Source organism: Oncorhynchus keta, chromosome 19 (genome assembly GCF_023373465.1).
Source record: "Oncorhynchus keta strain PuntledgeMale-10-30-2019 chromosome 19, Oket_V2, whole genome shotgun sequence".
Classification (NCBI taxonomy): domain Eukaryota; kingdom Metazoa; phylum Chordata; class Actinopteri; order Salmoniformes; family Salmonidae; genus Oncorhynchus; species Oncorhynchus keta.
In genome coordinates, this window is record NC_068439.1 from 12,622,607 (window position 1) to 12,643,371 (window position 20,765).

The following is a 20,765-nucleotide window of genomic DNA, read 5'->3' on the forward strand; positions in this document are numbered from 1 at the left end:
AACGTACCACAGTTTACAAAAACAGTTCAGACATCATCAAAACAAACATTAAAACAAATCCACCCCAATCAACTTATTGATCTGAAACACACAAACCCCAATAAACTTGTTTATTGATGAGATCAGTGAGAAAATATTGCTTCTAATAGGATAACATCAATCAATACTTTTCAGACATTTACGACATTCATAATTTTTTTTTTTTTTTTGGGGGGGGTTCTACAATTTAGCAATCTGACGTTTAATCGTTTTGTGGGATGCTATGGCAACAGGCGTGTGAACTTGGCGTTGTGTTGGGGTTGTTCAAACCCTAGTGCATGATGGGTAGGAGTACAGGATTACCATTGGGGTGCAGAGTGGGAGGGGTTGGGGGCTCTAAACTCTCCTATTCATTCTCACACACACACACACACACACACACACAGGTCAGGAGGGATGTATGGAAAGTCAAGCAGGACAAACAGGAGTTTTTTTAAATACTCAATTTCCAAACCTTTTACAAAAACAGTTGTAGTGAGTCACTCTGTCCAGTCTGCAGTTCTGTCTAGTTACCACCAGGGGGGGGGGGGGTTCAGTAACTCCAGGGAAGAGGGCTGGACCCAGGATCCTGGCTCTCTCACACCAGGCTCTTGCTTTGGGGAGAGAGGAGGGGGAGGAGAGGAGCCGGCCTTTGGAAGTGGGAGGCTGTCCTACTGGAGAAGAAGAGGTGGGAGAGATGAAGAATGGTGTGGAGAGGAAAGAAGGGAGGGCATGTGTTAATGAGTTTGGGTTCCAGTCCCACTGGCAGGCTGGGAGTCCAGATCAAAAGGTACAGGGGCATGGGGTTAGAGGGTTTAGATGGGTAGTGAGAAGTCAAGGGTTAAATATCAGGGTTCACAGGTCACTCCTAAAGTGCACCCTGATGCTTGGCGAGCGCTGGGTGTGGGAGGGGCTTATATAGCCTAGTTCCTCCTCCTGTAGACTGCCACTGCATGAATAGCGGCCAGCCTCTGGGTTACCACGATTACCTCCAATGTTGTTTCCTTCGAAGGAGCGGGAGAACACGGCGCTGGCTGTACGCGATAGGCTGCTCAGAGCGCTATGGCTCGGCCCCTTGGGCACCGATTGGCTGGACGTCAGCGTCAGACGTTTGATTGACAGATCCAGGTTCTCGATCAAAGCCTGCCCCCCTGGAGTACAAGTCTCCTTCTCCTTATGCGACCGTCCACCTAAATGCCACTTCCTGCTTCCTGTCTTGGTCCCTCCCACCCCAGGGGTGATACTGTTGCTGATAGTGATGGTGGGCGGAGTCAGGTAGTCCGGGCCGGACCCTCTTTTAGGCCACACCCCTTCATCCACTTCCGAGATATCCATCAACTCGTCCGGGGAACCCAAATCCACTGCATCTAGCGAGAGAAGGAGGGAGAGCGAGAAAGAGAAGGAGGGAGAGCGAGAAAGAGAAGGAGGGAGAGCGAGAAAGAGAAGGAGGGAGAGCGAGAAAGAGAAGGAGGGAGAGCGAGAAAGAGAAGGAGGGAGAGCGAGAAAGAGAAGGAGGGAGAGCGAGAAAGAGAAGGAGAGAGAGCGAGCGAGAAAGAGGGAGAGCGAGAAAGAGAAGGAGGGAGAGCGAGAAAGAGAAGGAGGGAGAGCGAGAAAGAGAAGGAGGGAGAGCGAGAAAGAGAAGGAGGGAGAGCGAGAAAGAGAAGGAGGGAGAGCGAGAAAGAGGGAGAAAGAGAAGGAGGGAGAGCACGAGAAAGAGAAGGAGGGAGAGCGAGAAAGAGAATAATAATAATAATATATGCCATTTAGCTGACGCTTTTATACTTACAGTCATGTGTGCATACATTCTACGTATGGGTGGTGGTTGAACCCACTACTCTGGCGTTAGAAGCGCCATGCTCTACCAACTGAGCCACAGAAGGACCACAAGAAGGAGGGAGAGCACCTTTTTTACATTCTACTTCAAGCACTGGTTGCCATTCAGCTGTACTACTGTGTGATAGCAGTTAGTACTGTGATCAGTTAACTTATCAGGTATAACCAGTTATCAGAGGCCAGCAACAGGCAGAGGTCTGGGCAGCAGGAGTAGTAGAAAGCAAAACGCATACCCACCACCCACACACACACACACACACACACACACACAACTATCTAATACTAGCAGACGGACAGATAGGCAGGTCCTTCAATAAAACTGAACTGATATAAAAACTGAAATGAATACTAAATAAAAACCTTATAACATCTGGGCAAGAGACTGCCAGTATGGGCAGACTAGATAGAACCCCTTTCTGATTTGATGAGCACAGTGACCTGATGGCCAATCCAGAGCTGCCTATCCTCCTCAGCTGCTACAGCTAACCAATCAGAAGAGAGCAGTCTGTCACCCCCGGCAACCCAGTGATGTGTTGGAGCAAGGCGTTTTAGAGACCAAAATACCTCGCACGCACACACACACACACACACACACACACACACACCTAACTTCCTTCACCAGTGAATGGAGAACAGAGGGAGAATGGATGGAGAGAGTGAGGAAGAAGGAGACCGGAGGACATACAGTAACACCTAGGGTTTCTCTTTATTTTTACTAATTGTCCTCATTGTAGAATAACACTGAAGACATCAAAACTATGAAATAACACATTTGGAATCAAGTCGTAACACCAAAAAATAAAAACTTTGCCTTGATGACAGCTTTGCACACTCTTAGCATTCTCTTGACCTTCATGTCTCAACTAGCTTCATGAGGAATGCTTTCCAACAGTCTTTAAAGGAGCTCCCACATATGCTTGTTGGCTGCTTTTCCTTCACTCTGCGGTCCAACTCATCCCAAAACATCTCAATTGGGTTGAGTTTGGGTGATTGTGGAGGCCAGGTCATCTGATGCATCACTCCCATTCCTCTCCTTCCTGGTCAAATAGCCCTTACACAGCCTGGAGGTGTGTTGGGTCATTGTTCTGTTGAAAAACAAATGATAGTGTGACTAAGCACAAACCAGATGGGATGGCGTATCACTGCAGAATGCTGTGGTAGCCATGCTGGTTAAGTGTGCCTTGAATTCTAAATAAATCACAGACAGTGTCACCAGTAAAGCACCCCCACACCTCCTCCTCCATGCTTCACGGTGGGAACCACACATGCGGAGATCATCAGTTCACCAACTCTGTGTCTCACAAAGTCACGGCGATTGGAACCAAATATTTAAAATTTTAACTCCGACCAAAAGGACAGATTTCCACCAGTCTAATGTCCATTGCTTGTGTTTCTTGGCAAGTCTCTTCTTCTAATTGGTGTCCTTTAGTAGTGGTTTCTTTGCAGCAATTCGACCATGAAGGCCTGATTCACGCAGTCTCCTCTGAACAGTTGATGTTGAGATGTGTCTGTTACATGAGCTCTGAAGCATTTATTTGGGCTGCAATTTCTGAGGCCGGTAATTCTAATGAACTTATCCTCTGCAGCAGAGGTAACTCTGGGTCTTCCTTTCCTGTGGTGGTCCTCATGAGAGACAGTTTCATCATTGCACTTGGTTTTTGCGACTGCACTTGAAGAAACTTTCATAGTTTTACGGATTGACTGACCTTCATGTCTTAAAGTAATAGACTGTCGTGTCTCTTTGCTTATTTGAGCTGTTCTTGCCATAATATGGACTTGGTCTTTTACCAAATAGGGCTACCTCCTGTATACCACCACTACCATGTCACAACACAACTGATTGGCTCAAACGCATTAAGAAAATAAATTCCACAAATGAACTTTTAACAAGGAACACCTATTAATTGAAATGCATTCCAGGTGACTGACTACCTCATGAAGCTGGTTGAGAGAATGCCAAGAGTGTGCAAAGCTGTCATCAAGTAGCAAAGGGTGGCTACATTGAAGAATCTCAAATATAAAACATATTTTGATTTGTTTAACACTTTCTTGGTTACTACAAGATTCCATATGTGTTTTTCATAGTTTTGATGTCTTCATTATTATACAATGTAGAAAATAGTAAAAATACAAACTTTTGACTGGTACTGTAGATATCAGGAGAGGCAACGCCGCACGGCAAAAGTTAGTCAGCAAACCAATCAGCCGTCATGCTTAGACAAGACCATGCCTCCACACACTGTTACCTAGGTTACCCCGGGGATGGGGAGGGTCTTAGTACTGGGCCCTGCCTGCGGAGGCGGGCCCAGAACCCTCGTCCACCAATCGCCTCACAGACTTCTGCCTCCTGACCTCTTGACCTCTAAGACTGAGGTCGTGGGTGGGGCTGACCTCTGAGGCTGACCCCAGCGGCTCCGGCTCGGGCTGGGTTAATGGTCGGGGGTCACGGGGTCGCAGAGAGTCTCCATTGGGCATCGTCACACTGATCTCTGGGATGGATGACCCTTGACCTCCAGGGGCCGCCAGGTCACTGTCTACACTGACCTCCTGGGACTCTGGGGTCATGGAGATGGGGACACAGATATGAGACAGACACACAAACACAGACAGTAAAATAAATGTGATGGCAAAAAAATAAATAATTATGATCAAAGTATACAGAGTATAGTGATAATGCACATGCAGACAGTGATAATGTACACGCCTGTATAATAATACAGTCAACTATGCAAAAAGATGACAGTGCTCATGTATAGACAGTGCTCATGTATAGACAGTGCTCATGTATAGACAGTGCTCATGTATAGACAGTGCTCATGTATAGACAGTGATCATGTATAGACGGTGCTCATGTATAGACAGTGCTCATGTATAGACAGTGATCATGTATAGACAGTGCTCATGTATAGACAGTGCTCATGTATAGACAGTGCTCATGTATAGACAGTGCTCATGTATAGACAGTGCTCATGTATAGACAGTGCTCATGTATAGACAGTGCTCATGTATAGACAGTGCTCATGTATAGACAGTGCTCATGTATAGACAGTGATCATGTATAGACAGTGATCATGTATAGACAGTGCTCATGTATAGACAGTGCTCATGTATAGACAGTGCTCATGTATAGACAGTGATCATGTATAGACAGTGCTCATGTATAGACAGTGCTCATGTATAGACAGTGATCATGTATAGACAGTGCTCATGTATAGACAGTGATCATGTATAGACAGTGCTCATGTATAGACAGTGATCATGTAGATGTAATATTGTGTGTTGGTCATGAATGACAATAATAAAGTGAATGAATCAGTAATATGTACAGTTGAAGTCTGAAGTTTATATACACCTCAGCCAACTACATTTAAACTCAGTTTTTCACAATTCCTGACATTTAATCCAAGTAAAAATTCACCGTTTTAGGATCACCACTTTACATTAAAGAATGTGAAATGTCAGAATAATAGTAGAGATAATTATTTATTTCATCACATTCCCAGTGGGTCAGAAGTTCACATACACTCAATTAGTATTTGGTAGCATCACCTTTAAATGGTTTAACTTGGGTCAAACGTTTTGGGTAGCCTTTCACAGGCTTCCCTCAATAAGTTGGGTGAATTTTGGCCCATTCCTCCTGACAGAGCTGGTGGAACTGAGTCAGGTTCGTAGGCCTCCTGACAGAGCTGGTGGAACTGAGTCAGGTTCGTAGGCCTCCTGACAGAGCTGGTGGAACTGAGTCAGGTTCGTAGGCCTCCTGACAGAGCTGGTGGAACTGAGTCAGGTTCGTAGGCCTCCTGACAGAGCTGGTGGAACTGAGTCAGGTTCGTAGGCCTCCTGACAGAGCTGGTGGAACTGAGTCAGGTTCGTAGGCCTCCTGACAGAGCTGGTGGAACTGAGTCAGGTTCGTAGGCCTCCTTGCTCCCACATGCTTTTTCAGTTCTGCCCACAAATGTTCTATACGATTGAAGTCAGGGCTTTGTGATGGCCACTCCAGTACCTTTACTTTGTTGTACTTTGAGCCATTTTCTAAGTATGATTTGGGTCATTGTCCATTTGGAAGACCCATTTTCGACCAAGCTTTAACTTCATGACTGATGTCTTGAGATGTTGCTTCGATAAATTCACATTATTTTCCCTCATCATGTTGCCATCTATTTTGTGAAGTGCACCAGTCCCTCCTGCAGCAAAGCACCCCCACAACATGATGCTGCCATCCCCGTGCTTCACGGTTGGGATGGTGTTCTTCAGCTTGCAAGCCTCCCCTTTTTCCACCAAACATAGAGATGGTCATTATGGCCAAACAGTTCTGTTTTTGTTTCATCAGACCAGAAGACATTTCTCCAAAAAGTACGGTCTTTGTCCCCATGTGCAGTTTCAAACTGTAGTCTGGCTTTTTTATGGCGGTTTGGAGCAGTGGCTTCTTCCTTGCTTAACGGCCTTTCAGGTTACGTCGATATAGGACTCGTTTTACTGTGGATATAGATACGTTTGTACCTGTTTCCTCCAGTCTCTTCACAAGGTCCTTTGCTGTTGTTCTGGGATTGATTCACACCAAAGTACGTTCATCTCCAGGAGACAGAACGCATCTCCTTCCTGAGCGGTATGATGGCTGCATGGTCCCATGGTGTTTATACTTGCGTATTATTGTTTGCACAGATGAACGTGGTACCTTCAGGAATTTGGAAATTGCTCCTAAGGATGAACCAGACTTGTGGAGGTCGAGAATTTGTTTTCTGAGGTCGGCTGATTTCTTTTGGTTTTCCCGTGATGTCAAGCAAAGAGGCAGTGAGTTTGACGGTAGGCCTTGAAATACATCCACAGGTACACCTCCAACTGCCTCAAATTCTGTCAATTAGCCTATCAGAAGCTTCTAAAGCCATGACATCATTATCTGGAATTTTCCAAGCTGTTTAAAGGCACAGTCAACTTAGTGTTTTGTAAACTTCTGACCCACTGGAATTGTGATACAGTGAATTATAAATGCGATAATCTGTCTGTAAACATTTGTAGGAAAAATACTTGTGTCATGCACAAAGTAGATGTCCTAACCGACTTGCCAAAACTAGAGTTTGTTAACAAGACATTTGTGGAGTGGTTGAAAAAAAGAGTTATCATGACTCCAACCTAAGTGTATGTAATCTTCCGACTTCAACTGTATGTGTGTATGCATGTGTGTGTGTGGTTCCACAGGATGACTGTCAGGATATGTATGTAAACTTCCGACTTCAACTGTATAGGTAGTGATAATGCATCCGTAATATGTTATCTTACTGCTGTTAACTACTTGTTACTATTTATCGCTTATTCTTATCTGTATTTTTTTGAAACCGCATTGTTGGTTAAGGGCTTGTATATGTAAGCATTTCACTGTAAGGTCTACTACACCTGTTGTATTCAGCATTTCACTGTAAGGTCTACTACACCTGTTGTATTCAGCATTTCACTGTAAGGTCTACTACACCTGTTGTATTCAGCATTTCACTGTAAGGTCTACTACACCTGTTGTATTCAGCATTTCACTGTAAGGTCTACTACACCTGTTGTATTCAGCATTTCACTGTAAGGTCTACTACACCTGTTGTATTCAGCATTTCACTGTAAGGTCTACTACACCTGTTGTATTCAGCATTTCACTGTAAGGTCTACTACACCTGTTGTATTCAGCATTTCACTGTAAGGTCTACTACACCTGTTGTATTCAGCATTTCACTGTAAGGTCTACTACACCTGTTGGTCTGGAGGTCTGGAGCTGATAACCTCTCATTAGTAGTCAGTAGAGCTATCAGCTCCAGACCCTTCCCAACCACACAGCTCTACTGACTACTAATGAGAGGTTATGTAGTTGGGAAGGGTCTGGAGCTGATAACCTCTCATTAGTAGTCAGTAGAGCTGTGTGGATGGGAAGGGTCTGGAGCTGATAACCTCTCATTAGTAGTCAGTAGAGCTGTGCGGATGGGAAGGGTCTAGAACTGATAACCTCTCATTAGTAGTCAGTAGAGCTGTGTGGATGGGAAGGGTCTGGAGCTGATAACCTCTCATCAGTAGTCAGTAATTGTCCTACAGACAGGCCACTACAGAGACAGACTAATGTCTTTAATCACTAGACAAGCTACAGAGAATAGGTCAGATACCCTACTGAGACTAGGATAGTGCTGTTAGTCCTGTTTGTGTGTCTGTGTGTCTTACCATGTCGTTTCCAGCGATGTCCTCTGATAGAGAGTGATGTGACTGCGTTCCGTGAGATCCTACAGGACGGAATGCACATTCAGAGGGGCAATTATTAGTAGTTCAAAACAGGTAAACAGGAAACGTCATTGTAAGTCGCTCTGGATAAGAGCGTCTGCTAAATTACTTAAATGTAAAATGTAAATGTAATTTAAAATCATCATCCATCAAAAAACAAATATTGATCTAGCTTGGCACATGATACCGTTATGGTATGAAATGTCAAAATCCAATATATTAAAATGTCCAAACAAAAAAAGATGAATCTGCGAAACTATACCTATAGATGAAAACTGTGTCGATAGAGTTTATACATCACATACCTAGAGGAAGTAGGAGTCATCTCCACCTGAATGATGCGAGTTCCTTCTTTACTAGCGCCAGACTTTAGCGCTGCACACTGTTGAGAGGACTTGATGGCATTACCCACCTAAACACACAATGTTAGGCATTGACAACGGGACTGTTGGACAACCGCTGCCTGCTGTGAAGCTGTTTGACACAGCAGCAGCCTTCAGGATTACAGATTAACATCTCAACATTGAATAATCTACTGGGATTACTGGCACCCCACACACACCATGGGAGAGGTCAGTGTCCTGGCACACACCGGTGTGTGTGTGTGTGTGACATGTCACCCACCAGTAGAGCTTCAGGGAACAATTCTAGCTGAGCTCGGTACAGAACATCATCCAGCGCCTTGGAACCCAGGTCCATCTCCCCATTACACCTGGAACACACACACACACAGTCCGGGTCAAGGTTAAAATCAGGGGTCAGAGATTAGGGCTAATGTGTATCAGAGGAGGCTGGTGGGGGGGAGCTATAGGAGGACGGGCTCATTGTTATGGTTGGAATGGAACTGAGTCAAACATGTGGTTTTCATGTGTTTGATGCCGTTTTTTTTATTCTATTCCAGCCATTACAATGAGCCCGTCCTCCTACAGCTCCTCCCACCAGCCTCCTCTGGTGTGTGTGTTCTCACAGTGCGTAGTGTATCCCAGTGACGAGTTGAACCAGGAACTCAGAGGTGACGGTCAGACGAGAGCTGATACCTTTATACCTCCTCAAATGTTGTCGTGGGAAACCACAGATACACACCCTGTTAACCAAATCACAGGGCAGAGAATACCATCGGTCAACCAATCACAGTATAAAGAATACAGTCAACCAATCACAGTACAGAGAATAAAGTCAACCAACCAGTCTAGGTATACTGCTATGCAAACTATGTTTCTGGAACGAGACAAGGAAGTCTATTACTTGTGTCTAAATGTATTGACCTCAAGCAGCCCTGTTCCTAAAGGCCACAGTGGTGCCAGCATTCATGTTCTTATCCAGTAGAACTGTAGTGAGCAGATCGCCCCTCTGAGTGGCTTTAGCTCAGTGTTCAACACACTGCCAGCAGATGAAGTAGTCCTCAGAGAGAGATCTGTGTGTCCTAGCCTCTCTAGGAAGTGGTAGTATCTTGGCTCAGTTCCACGCTCAAGTCTTAAAGAGGATCAGTTGAGCGGATGCTGGCATGGGGAGTGGGAATGTGTGTGTGTGTGTGTGTGTGTGTGCGTGCGTTGGGAACGGACTTTCCCTGATGGCAGAACAGCGCAGGGTCATGTGGTACCTGGAGCTGAGCTGGCAGAGGGACTGCAGAGAGGAGGAGGACATGTAACTGAGGGACGCATTGTAACTCAGCAGCAGGAAGGTCAGCACCTCGAACCTACACACACACATACACACAGACACACACACGTTTGTTTTACTATCCTTGTAGGGACCAAAACAATTATTCCCATTAAAAGTCCTATTTTTCCTAACCACTAACCCATAACTCTACACCCTACCTTTATTTCTAACCCCTAAACAGGCGTTTTCCCTTGTGGGGACCGGCGAAATGCCCAAATTTACCTCATTTTACTATCCTTGTAAGGACTTGTGGTCCCCACAACAATAGTAAAACCACACACACACAAAATGCAACATTAACACAAACCAAGAACTGTTGCACAACAGTCAATTAGTCATGAAAGAAATGTAGCACACAGCAGTCGAGTTCCAACTCAACCATAGCTCGCTGTCTCTGACCTGTTCTGAGCAGTGAAGGTTTCTCTCTGTACGTGAGGCCCGCTGTACACCACTCTACTCAGCCCGTGATTGGCTAAAGCCCCTTCAGTCAATGCCAGGGAGCCAATGTGGGAGGGCTGGGGGAGGGGTTTATTCATATTAATAACTTGATCCATAGAACGTTTCAGTACTCTGGATTAGAAACACTTTGATCTGGGGAAGACTGAACAGTTGGCCATCTCCATCCATACACTACTGTTCATAGAGAAAGACAGACTTGTACTTACCTCGTGGTAGACTGAGGGTTTGGAGAGGGAGGGGACAGTGAAAGAGAGGACTTTACTCTGTCCATCCTTATCTACGATCTCCTACATAAGGGGGTGGGGGGGAGAGAAGACGGAATGTCAGGTTGAAGGAAATAACATTTGTTAAAAGAGCGTGCCAAGAAAGCAATGTCTGAGTGGTGTGTTTGTGAATGTGTGTTCAAAGGCCTGTCAGAGCTGCTAAATGTCAGGATGAGTAATCGCTGAGACAGGATGACGACTGACAGCTGACCTACTCTGTTATTCTGAGAGAGAGAGAGAGAGAGAGAGAGAGTTGGTGTGTTGGTGTGTCTCTCACCAGGTTGTATATCCCCAGTAGCAGGGCCTCTATACAGCCTGAGGTGTGTGGGTCCCTGGCTGCAGACGGAGCCAGGAGGAGGGACCAGAGCAGCTCAGGGAGGAACTGGAGCACAAACCGCTGTAGCCAAAGCTCCCCGCTACGGTAGAACTCAAACAGCTGGTGACACACGGGTTCCAACAGCTAGAAGAGAGATGGAGAAGGTTTGAGGGAGAGTTCATTTTAAGTTTTAGCTTTAGTTTCAACATACCTAGGTTGTTGTTTCATCTAAACCATTACATTTAAGTCATTTAGCAGACGCTCTTATCCAGAGCGACTCCTTTAGAAAGTTAGCTGGTTATTTAGCAAAGAACACAAGCTCTTGGCTAGTATTTCTCCAGAATGTAGCAATACCAGTGGAAAAGGATTGTATCCGTGTGTGTGTGTGTGTGTGGGTGTGTAGTACGTACATCACTGTAGTTCTCTCTGATGACTTTGTAGAGCGCTGGGACCAGGGAGCCTTTCTCCTTCAGAGACGCTGCGTAGCTGGACACTGCACTGTCAGGAAGGGTCTGTACACAATCACACAGAGCAACACTCTGTACTCGGAGTAACCTTGAAATAACAGGTAACGATGTGTGTATGCGTGTGTGAGAATGAGTGAGTGAGAGAGCAACAAATATAACAAAGTCCTCTCATGCTTTGTTGATTTCAAAAAAGCTTTCGACTCAATTTGGCATGAGGGTCTGCTATACACATTGATGGAAAGTGGTGTTGGGGGAAAAACATACAACATTATAAAATCCATGTACACAAACAACAAGTGTGCGGTTTAAATAAATTGGCAATAAACACACATTTCATTCCTCAGGGCCGGGGTGTGAGGCAGGGATGCAGCTTAAGCCCCACCCTCTTCTACATATATATCAGTGAATTGGCGAGGGCACTAGAACAGTCTGCAGCACCTGTCCTCACCATACTAGAATCTGAAGTCAACATTTTTACTGTTTGCTGATGATCTGGTGCTTCAGTCACCAACCAAGGAGAGCCTACAGCAGCACCTAGATCTTCTGCACAGATTGGGTCCAAACAGTGAATCTCACTAAGAACAAAATAATGTTGTTCCAAAAAAAGTCCAGTTGCCAGAACAACTACAAATTCTATCTAGAAACAGTTGCCTTAGAGCAGACAAATAAATATACAGTGCCTTTGGAAAGTATTCAGACCCCTTAACTTTTTCCACATTTTGTTAAGTTACAGCCTTATTCTATGATAGATTTAAAATAACTATAATGACATACATACATACATACATACATACATACATACATACATACATACATACATACATACATACATACATACATACATACATACATACATACATACATACATACATACATACATACATACATACATACATACATACATACATACATACATACATACATACATACATACATACATACATACATACATACATACATACATACATACATACATACATACATACATACATACATACATACATACATACATACATACATACATACAGTGCCTTGCGAAAAGTATTCGGCCCCCTTGAACTTTGCGACCTTTTGCCACATTTCAGGCTTCAAACATAAAGATATAAAACTGTATTTTTTGTGAAGAATCAACAACAAGTGGGACACAATCATGAAGTGGAACGACATTTATTGGATATTTCAAACTTTTTTAACAAGTCAAAAACGGAAAAATTGGGCGTGCAAAATTATTCAGCCCCCTTAAATTAATACTTTGTAGCGCCACCTTTTGCTGCGATTACAGCTGTAAGTCGCTTGGGGTATGTCTCTATCAGTTTTGCACATCGAGAGACTGAATTTTTTTTCCCATTCCTCCTTGCAAAACAGCTCGAGCTCAGTGAGGTTGGATGGAGAGCATTTGTGAACAGCAGTTTTCAGTTCTTTCCACAGATTCTCGATTGGATTCAGGTCTGGACTTTGACTTGGCCATTCTAACACCTGGATATGTTTATTTTTGAACCATTCCATTGTAGATTTTGCTTTATGTTTTGGATCATTGTCTTGTTGGAAGACAAATCTCCGTCTCAGTCTCAGGTCTTTTGCAGACTCCATCAGGTTTTCTTCCAGAATGGTCCTGTATTTGGCTCCATCCATCTTCCCATCAATTTTAACCATCTTCCCTGTCCCTGCTGAAGAAAAGCAGGCCCAAACCATGATGCTGCCACCACCATGTTTGACAGTGGGGATAGGGTGTGTTCAGGGTGATGCACTGTGTTGCTTTTACGCCAAACATAACGTTTTGCATTGTTGCCAAAAAGTTCAATTTTGGTTTCATCTGACCAGAGCACCTTCTTCCACATGTTTGGTGTGTCTCCCAGGTGGCTTGTGGCAAACTTTAAACAACACTTTTTATGGATATCTTTAAGAAATGGCTTTCTTCTTGCCACTCTTCCATAAAGGCCAGATTTGTGCAATATACGACTGATTGTTGTCCTATGGACAGAGTCTCCCACATCAGCTGTAGATCTCTGCAGTTCATCCAGAGAGATCATGGGCCTCTTGGCTGCATCTCTTATCAGTCTTCTCCTTGTATGAGCTGAAAGTTTAGAGGGACGGCCAGGTCTTGGTAGATTTGCAGTGGTCTGATACTCCTTCCATTTCAATATTATCGCTTGCACAGTGCTCCTTGGGATGTTTAAAGCTTGGGAAATCTTTTTGTATCCAAATCTGGCTTTAAACTTCTTCACAACAGTATCTCGGACCTGCCTGGTGTGTTCCTTGTTCTTCATGATGCTCTCTGCGCTTTTAACGGACCTCTGAGACTATCACAGTGCAGGTGCATTGATACGGAGACTTGATTACACACAGGTGGATTGTAATTTATCATCATTAGTCATTTAGATCAACATTGGATCATTCAGAGATCCTCACTGAACTTCTGGAGAGAGTTTGCTGCACTGAAAGTAAAGGGGCTGAATAATTTTGCACGCCCAATTTTTCAGTTTTTGATTTGTTAAAAAGGTTTGAAATATCCAATAAATGTCGTTCCACTTCAAGATTGTGTCCCACTTGTTGTTGATTCTTCACTAAAAATACAGTTTTATATCTTTATGTTTGAAGTCTGACATGTGGCAAAAGGTCGCAAAGTTCAAGGGGGCCGAATACTTTCGCAAGGCACTACACACACACACACACACACACACACACACACACACACACACACACACACACAATCCATTTACACTGCAGGCGACGTGAGCAAAACATTTAAACATGTCAACCTTGACAAGGCTGCAGGCCCAGACGGAATCCCCAGCCGCATCCTCAGAGCAGGCGCAGACCAGCTGGATGGTGTGTTTACAGACATATTCAATCAATCCTTATCCCAGTCTGCTGTCCCCACATGCTTCAAGAGGGCCACCATTGTTCCTGTTCCCAAGAAAGCTAAGGTAACAGAGCTAAATGACTACCGCCCCGTAGCACTCACTTCTGTCATCATTTATTTATTTTATTTTTCTGTTATTTTACCAGGTAAGTTGACTGAGAACACATTCTCATTTGCAGCAAAGACCTGGGGAATAGTTACAGGGGAGAGGAGGGGGATGAATGAGCCAATTGTAAACTGGGGATTATTAGGTGACCGTGATGGTTTGAGGGTCAGATTGGGAATTTAGCCAGGACACCGGGGTTAACACCCCTACTCTTACGATAAGTGACATGGGATTTTTTTAATGACCTCAGAGAGTCAGGACACCCGTTTAACGTCCCATCCGAAAGACGGCACCCTACACAGGCCAATGTCCCCATTCACTGCCCTGGGGGATTGGGATATTTTTTTAGACCAGAGGAAAGAGTGCCTCCTACTGGCCGTCCAACACCACTTCCAGCAGCATCTGGTCTCCCATCCAGGGACTGACCAGGACCAACCCTGCTTAGCTTCAGAAGCAAGCCAGCAGTGGTATGCAGGGTGGAATGAAGTGCTTTGAGAGACTAGTCAAGGACCTTATCACCTCCACCCTACCTGACACCCTAGACCCACTCCAATTTGCTTACCGACCCAATAGGTCCATAGACGACGCAATTGCAATCACACTTCACACTGCCCTAACCCATCTGGACAAGAGGAATACCTATGTGAGAATGCTGTTCATCGACTACAGCTCAGTATTTAACACCATAGTACCCTCCAAACTTGTCATCAAGCTCGAGATCCCAGGTCTCCACCCCACTCTGTGCAACTGGGTCCTGGACTTCCTGACGGGCCGCTCCCAGGTGGTGAGGGTAAGTAACAACATCTCCACCGCGCTGATCGTCAACACTGGGGCCCCACAAGGGTGCGTTCTCAGCCCTCTCCTGTACTCCCTGTTCACCCACGACTGCGTGGCCATGCATGCCTCCAACTCAATCATCAAGTTTGCAGACGACACTACAGTGGTAGGCTTGATTACTCATGAGGACGAGACGGCCTACAGGGAGGAGGTGAGGGCCCTCGGAGTGTGGTGTCAGGAAAATAACCTCACACCCAACATCAACAAAACAAAAGAGATGATTGTGGACTTCAGGAAACAGCAGAGGAAGCACCCCCCTATCCACATCGATGGGACAGTAGTGGAGAGGGTAGAAAGTTAAGTTCCTCGGCGTACACATCACAGACAAACTGAAATGGTCCAATCACACAGACAGCGTTGTGAAGAAGGCGCAGCAGCGCCTCTTCAACTTCAGGAGGCTGAAGAAATTTGGCATATCACCAAAAACACTCAAATTTTACATATGCACAATCGAGAGCATCCTGTCGGGCTGTATCACCGCCTGGTACGGCAACTGCTCCGCCCACAACCGTAAGGCTCTCCAGGGGGTAGTGAGGTCTGCACAACGTATCACCGGGGGTAAACAACCTGCCCTCCAGGACACCTACACCACCCAATGTTACAGGAAGGCCATAAAGATCATCAAGGACAACAACCACCCGAGCCACTGCCTGTTCACCCCGCTATCATCCAGAAGCCGAGGTCAGTACAGGTGCATCAAAACAGGGACCGAGAGCCTGAAAAACAGCTTCTATCTCAAGGCCATCAGACTGTTAAACAGCCACCACTAACATTGAGTGGCTGCTGCCAAAATACTGACTCAACTCTAGCCACTTTAATAATGGAAAAATTGATGTAATAAATGTAGCCACTTTAAACAATGCCACTTCATATAATGTTTACATAACCTACATTACTCATCTCATATGTATATACTGTACTCTATAACATCCACAGCATCTTGCCTATGCAAGCTTATATCTCAAGGCCATCAGACTGTTAAACAGCCACCCCTGACAACTCCAGCCACTTTAATAATGGAAAAATTGATGTAATAAATGTATTACTAGCCACTTTAAACAATGCCGTTCTATACCATCACTCATTCATATATATTTTTTTTATGTACATATTCTTATTCATTCCTTTACACTTGTGTGTATAAGGTAGTTGTTGTGAAATTGTTAGGTTAGATTACTCGTTGGATATTACTGCATTGTCGGAACTAGAAGCACAAGCATTTCGCTACACTCGCACTAAACATCTGCTAACCATGTGTATGTGACAAATAACATTTGATTTGATTACAAAAGTATCCTTCACCTTCAACACAAAACCTCAAACAATGCATGCAGAGCAGAATAAGGACTAATTATTAAAATCCAGAAAATAACTGTTAAACTCTACAGCCTCCTAAAAGGAAGCTATGCCCACAGATTAAACTAGATAAGAGTTCCCTCAGCCATCTGGTTCTGTGGCTCTGTTCACACACACAAAACAGACCACCGAGGACAGCAACACAACTAGATCAAACCAAATTATGAGAAAGCAAAAAGATAATTACTTGACACACTGGAAAGAATCAAACAAAAAGCAGCTAATTGGAATGCTGTCTGTCCCTAAACAGTACAAAGTGGTAGAATACCTGACCACAGTGACTGACCCAAAATTAAGACAATCTTTGACCATGTACAGACTCAGTGAGAATAGCCTTGCTATTGAGAGGTCATCGTAGGCAGACCTGGCTCTCAAGGGAAGACAGGCTATGTGCACACTGCCCACAAAATGAGGTGGAAACTGAGCTGCAATTCCTAACATCCTGACAAATGTATGACCATATTAGAGACATATTTGACTCAGATTACACTGACCCGCAAAATTTAAAAAACAAACACAATTTTGATGAACTCCCATATCTATTGTGTGAAATACCACAGTGTGTCATCACAGCAGCAAGATTTGTGACCTGGGCAACCAGTGAAGAACAAACACCATTGTAAATACAACCCATATTTATGTTTATTTATTTTCCCTTTTGCACTTTAACTATTTCCCACAGTCTAAGGTTGGCTTCCGGATTAAGCGGGCATTGTGTCAAGAAGCAGTGAGGCTTGGAGGGGTTGTGTTTCAGAGGACACATGCAGCAACGGGACAAGACTAACTACCAATTGGATATTACGAAAAAAAAGAAGGGTAAAAGTAATTTTAAAAATTACTCTCTCATATCTGTTAGGTGAAATACCAATTACAGCAGCAAGATTGGTGGGCCGTTGCCATGAGAACAGGGCAACCAGTGGAACACAAAACACCATTATAAATACAACCAATACTTCTGTTTATTTATCTTACCCCTAAAACGGTATACATAGATGATAATATAACATTTGAAATATCTTTATAATTTTTTTAACCTTTTTAAAAGCAATGTTTAAGGTTCTAATAGCTTTTTGTTGATGTTGAATTTGTTTATTTCACTTGCTTTGGTAAACACATGTTTCCCATGCCAATAAAGCCCCTTTGAATTGAGAGTGAGACAGTGTGACAGTGTGACAGTGGTGCAGTGAATACTGATGGTGACACATTGACACTGGTTCTCTTCTAACTCACACACACACACACACACACACACACACACACACACACACACACACACACACACACACACCCCTCACCTCACCTTAAACTCTGACAGCCATTCCTCCACCACTCCTTGGTTCATAGCCAACATCTTCCGTCATCTGCTGTGGACACACCTCTACCTGGGAAGCAAGCAAATAAGCGGTTGTTAAAAGTTAACTTTGGGCAAAAAAGCTCAAATAACGACTTTAAACTGTATAACTGATCAATGCACCATCATACTAGGTCATTTAAAGCTTAAAAACAAAAACATGTATTAATAAGATAATAATTATTGTATTAATAATTATGCTACAGAAGTGCCTTTTCTTACCGATCTCTACAGCTTTCGCCCAAAAACAAATCCTGTGAAATGACGTCAACACATACTGGAGGAGTAAGTGGCGAGCAACACCTGGTTAGCTCAGCTACTGAACGAGCTAGCTACACCTGGCTAGCTCAGCTACTGAACTAGCTAGCTACACCTGGCTAGCTCAGCTACTGACCTAGCTAGCTACACCTGGCTAGCTCAGCTACTGAACGAGCTAGCTACACCTGGCTAGCTCAGCTACTGAACGAGCTAGCTACACCTGGCTAGCTCAGCTACTGAACGAGCTAGCTACACCTGGCTAGCTCAGCTACTGAACGAGCTAGCTACACCTGGCTAGCTCAGCTACTGACCTAGCTAGCTACACCTGGCTAGCTCAGCTACTGACCTAGCTAGCTACACCTGGCTAGCTCAGCTACTGAACTAGCTAGCTACACCTGGTTAGCTCAGCTACTGAACTAGCTAGCTACACCTGGTTAGCTCAGCTACTGAACTAGCTAACTACATCTGGTTAGCTCAGCTACTGAACTATTTAAAAAATATATTTTACCTTTATTTTACTAGGCAAGTCAGTTAAGAACAAATTCTTATTTTCAATGACGGCCTAGGAACAGTGGGTTAACTGCATGTTCAGGGGCAGAACGACAGATTTGTACCTTGTCAGCTCGGGGAGTCAAACTAGCTAGCTACATCTGGCGAGCTCAGCTCATGAACTAGCTAGCTACATCTGGCGAGCTCAGCTACTGAAATAGCTAGCTACATCAGTCACGGAAAACATGTCCAGAATGACATCAACGAACCACTAAAAGACACACCTAATTTGTTTTTGAAAATTGAGAAAGTAGTTTGTGCCTAAAGTTGACCTTTAATACAAAAAGACACACAATCCAAAAAGCCTTCCTTCCTTCTCGTTTCTCCCTTGATTGCAACTTCAGACATTCTCAGCTCTCTCATTATCAACAGCACTCTCCCTCACTCTCTTTCACTTCCTCTCTTTATTATGTTACTTCAGGCTCTCCGCAAGTAACATAAGTGTGTGAGTGAGAGAGAGAATGAGTGAGAAAGAAAGAGGGAGAAAGAGAGCGCAACCAGTGAAGAACAAACACCATTATAAATACAACCCATATTTATGTATTTTCCCTTTCGTACTTTAACTATTTGAACATAGTTACAACTCTGTCTATAGCCATAATATGACATTTGAAATATCTTTATTCCCTTGGAACTTTTGTGAGTGTAATGTTTACTGTTCATTTTACTTTTGTTTACTATCTAGTTCACTTGCAATTGGCAATGTTAACATATGTTTCCCATATCAATAAAGCCCTTAAATTGAAATGATTTGAGAGAGGGAGAGAACTCTCATGCAGGAACATGTGCTCAACTTAGTTGAAGAAATTCCACTTCTTAAGATTCTTTATATTCATATCAGTCACACACACACACACACACACACACACACACACACACACACACACACACACACACACACACACACACACACACACACACACACACACACACACACACACACACACACACACACACACACACACACACACACACACACATTTTGTCTGGTTCCACGAGACCACACACGGACACAGACATCTCCTTGTATGGTATAAACAGAGCTAGATGAATCATGTAAATATCATCCAGCTACAGTATGTTTCCATGGACCCCACCTACCAGACTGGAGAACACATAACGACCAAACTTTGACCATGGCAACAGGGGATCACTGGGATTCAGTCATTTCAACTGGGTAGAGACACTTTGGAGTGTTGCGAGGCAGCCGGTCAGGTATGCCCAACACCAAACAGGAACTTCAGAGTGTTGCTTCTAATATTCCCCCCTATGTTTTTATTAACTTGTCCAGTGATATGTTGTCGACCTTTGGAACATTTTCAAAACATTTTTTTGTTGACAATTGCCTGCTAAAGGTGTGTTTACATTTAACTATCTTGTGTCAAGAAAAACAGCTCGACGTAATGCGTCACACCTAAAATGTAAAATAAAGAAACCACTAAAAACTACAGTGGCGAATAAAAACATAGTGGTTGAAGTGTTTCCACTACCCATTTAGGCAAATTGTGCATTAATAAATTGCTGACTGCCTGCATGCCCTCCCACCTACAGCGCCTTCAGAAATGATTCACACCCCTTGACTTTCTCCACATTTTGTTGTGTCACAGCCTGAATTTAAAACTTAATGAAACATGTTCAATTTGGTTTAAATAATGCAAAAACAAAGTGTTGAAGAAGAAAGTAAAAGTGCAATATGTGCCATGTAAAAAAGCTCATGTTTAAGTTCCTTGCTCAGAACATGAGAACATAGTTATTTTACCTTTATTTAACTAGGCAAGTCAGTTAAGAACAAATGTTTATTTTCAATGATGGCCTAGGAACTGCCTGTTCAGGGGCAGAACGACAAATTTGTACCCTGTCAGCTCAGGGGTTTGAACTTGCAACCTTCTGGTTACTAGTCCAACACTCTAACCACTAGGCTACCCTGCCACCCCCATATGAAAGCTGGTGGTTCCTTTTAACATGAGACTTCAATATTTCAAGGTAAGAGATTAGTTAATATAATATTTACATGACTATCTCTCTATACCATTTCTATTTCATATACCTTTGACTATTGGATGTTCTTATAGGCACTTTAGTATTGCCAGTGTAACAGTATAGCTTCCGTCCCTCTCCTCGCCCCTACCTGGGCTCGAACCAGGAACACATCGACAACAGCCACCCTCGAAGCATCGTTAC

At 43.8% G+C, this 20,765-nt stretch overlaps 1 protein-coding gene across 2 annotated transcripts in view; it reads right to left on the minus strand.

The window, feature by feature from the left end:
- Positions 1-96: 96 nt before the first annotated feature.
- The window catches only part of LOC118372810 (hyccin-like), a 29,628-nt gene continuing 8,959 nt past the window's right edge, over positions 97-20,765 (minus strand). The window contains exons 2-13 of one of the 2 annotated variants that reach the window (XM_052469650.1): positions 17,727-17,808; positions 11,208-11,309; positions 10,759-10,941; positions 10,425-10,505; positions 10,159-10,274; positions 9,698-9,793; positions 9,065-9,181; positions 8,722-8,809; positions 8,403-8,509; positions 8,041-8,099; positions 4,098-4,406; positions 1,236-1,385 (exon numbers count right to left, since the gene is read on the minus strand). In XM_052469650.1, the coding sequence (XP_052325610.1) occupies positions 4,126-4,406; positions 8,041-8,099; positions 8,403-8,509; positions 8,722-8,809; positions 9,065-9,181; positions 9,698-9,793; positions 10,159-10,274; positions 10,425-10,505; positions 10,759-10,941; positions 11,208-11,309; positions 17,727-17,777 (1,281 nt within the window). In that variant the 5' untranslated portion in view covers positions 17,778-17,808 and the 3' untranslated portion in view covers positions 1,236-1,385; positions 4,098-4,125. Of the gene's footprint in view, positions 1,386-4,097; positions 4,407-8,040; positions 8,100-8,402; positions 8,510-8,721; positions 8,810-9,064; positions 9,182-9,697; positions 9,794-10,158; positions 10,275-10,424; positions 10,506-10,758; positions 10,942-11,207; positions 11,310-17,726; positions 17,809-20,765 lie in introns of both variants that reach the window. The other variant, XM_052469649.1, reaches the window with a different exon arrangement.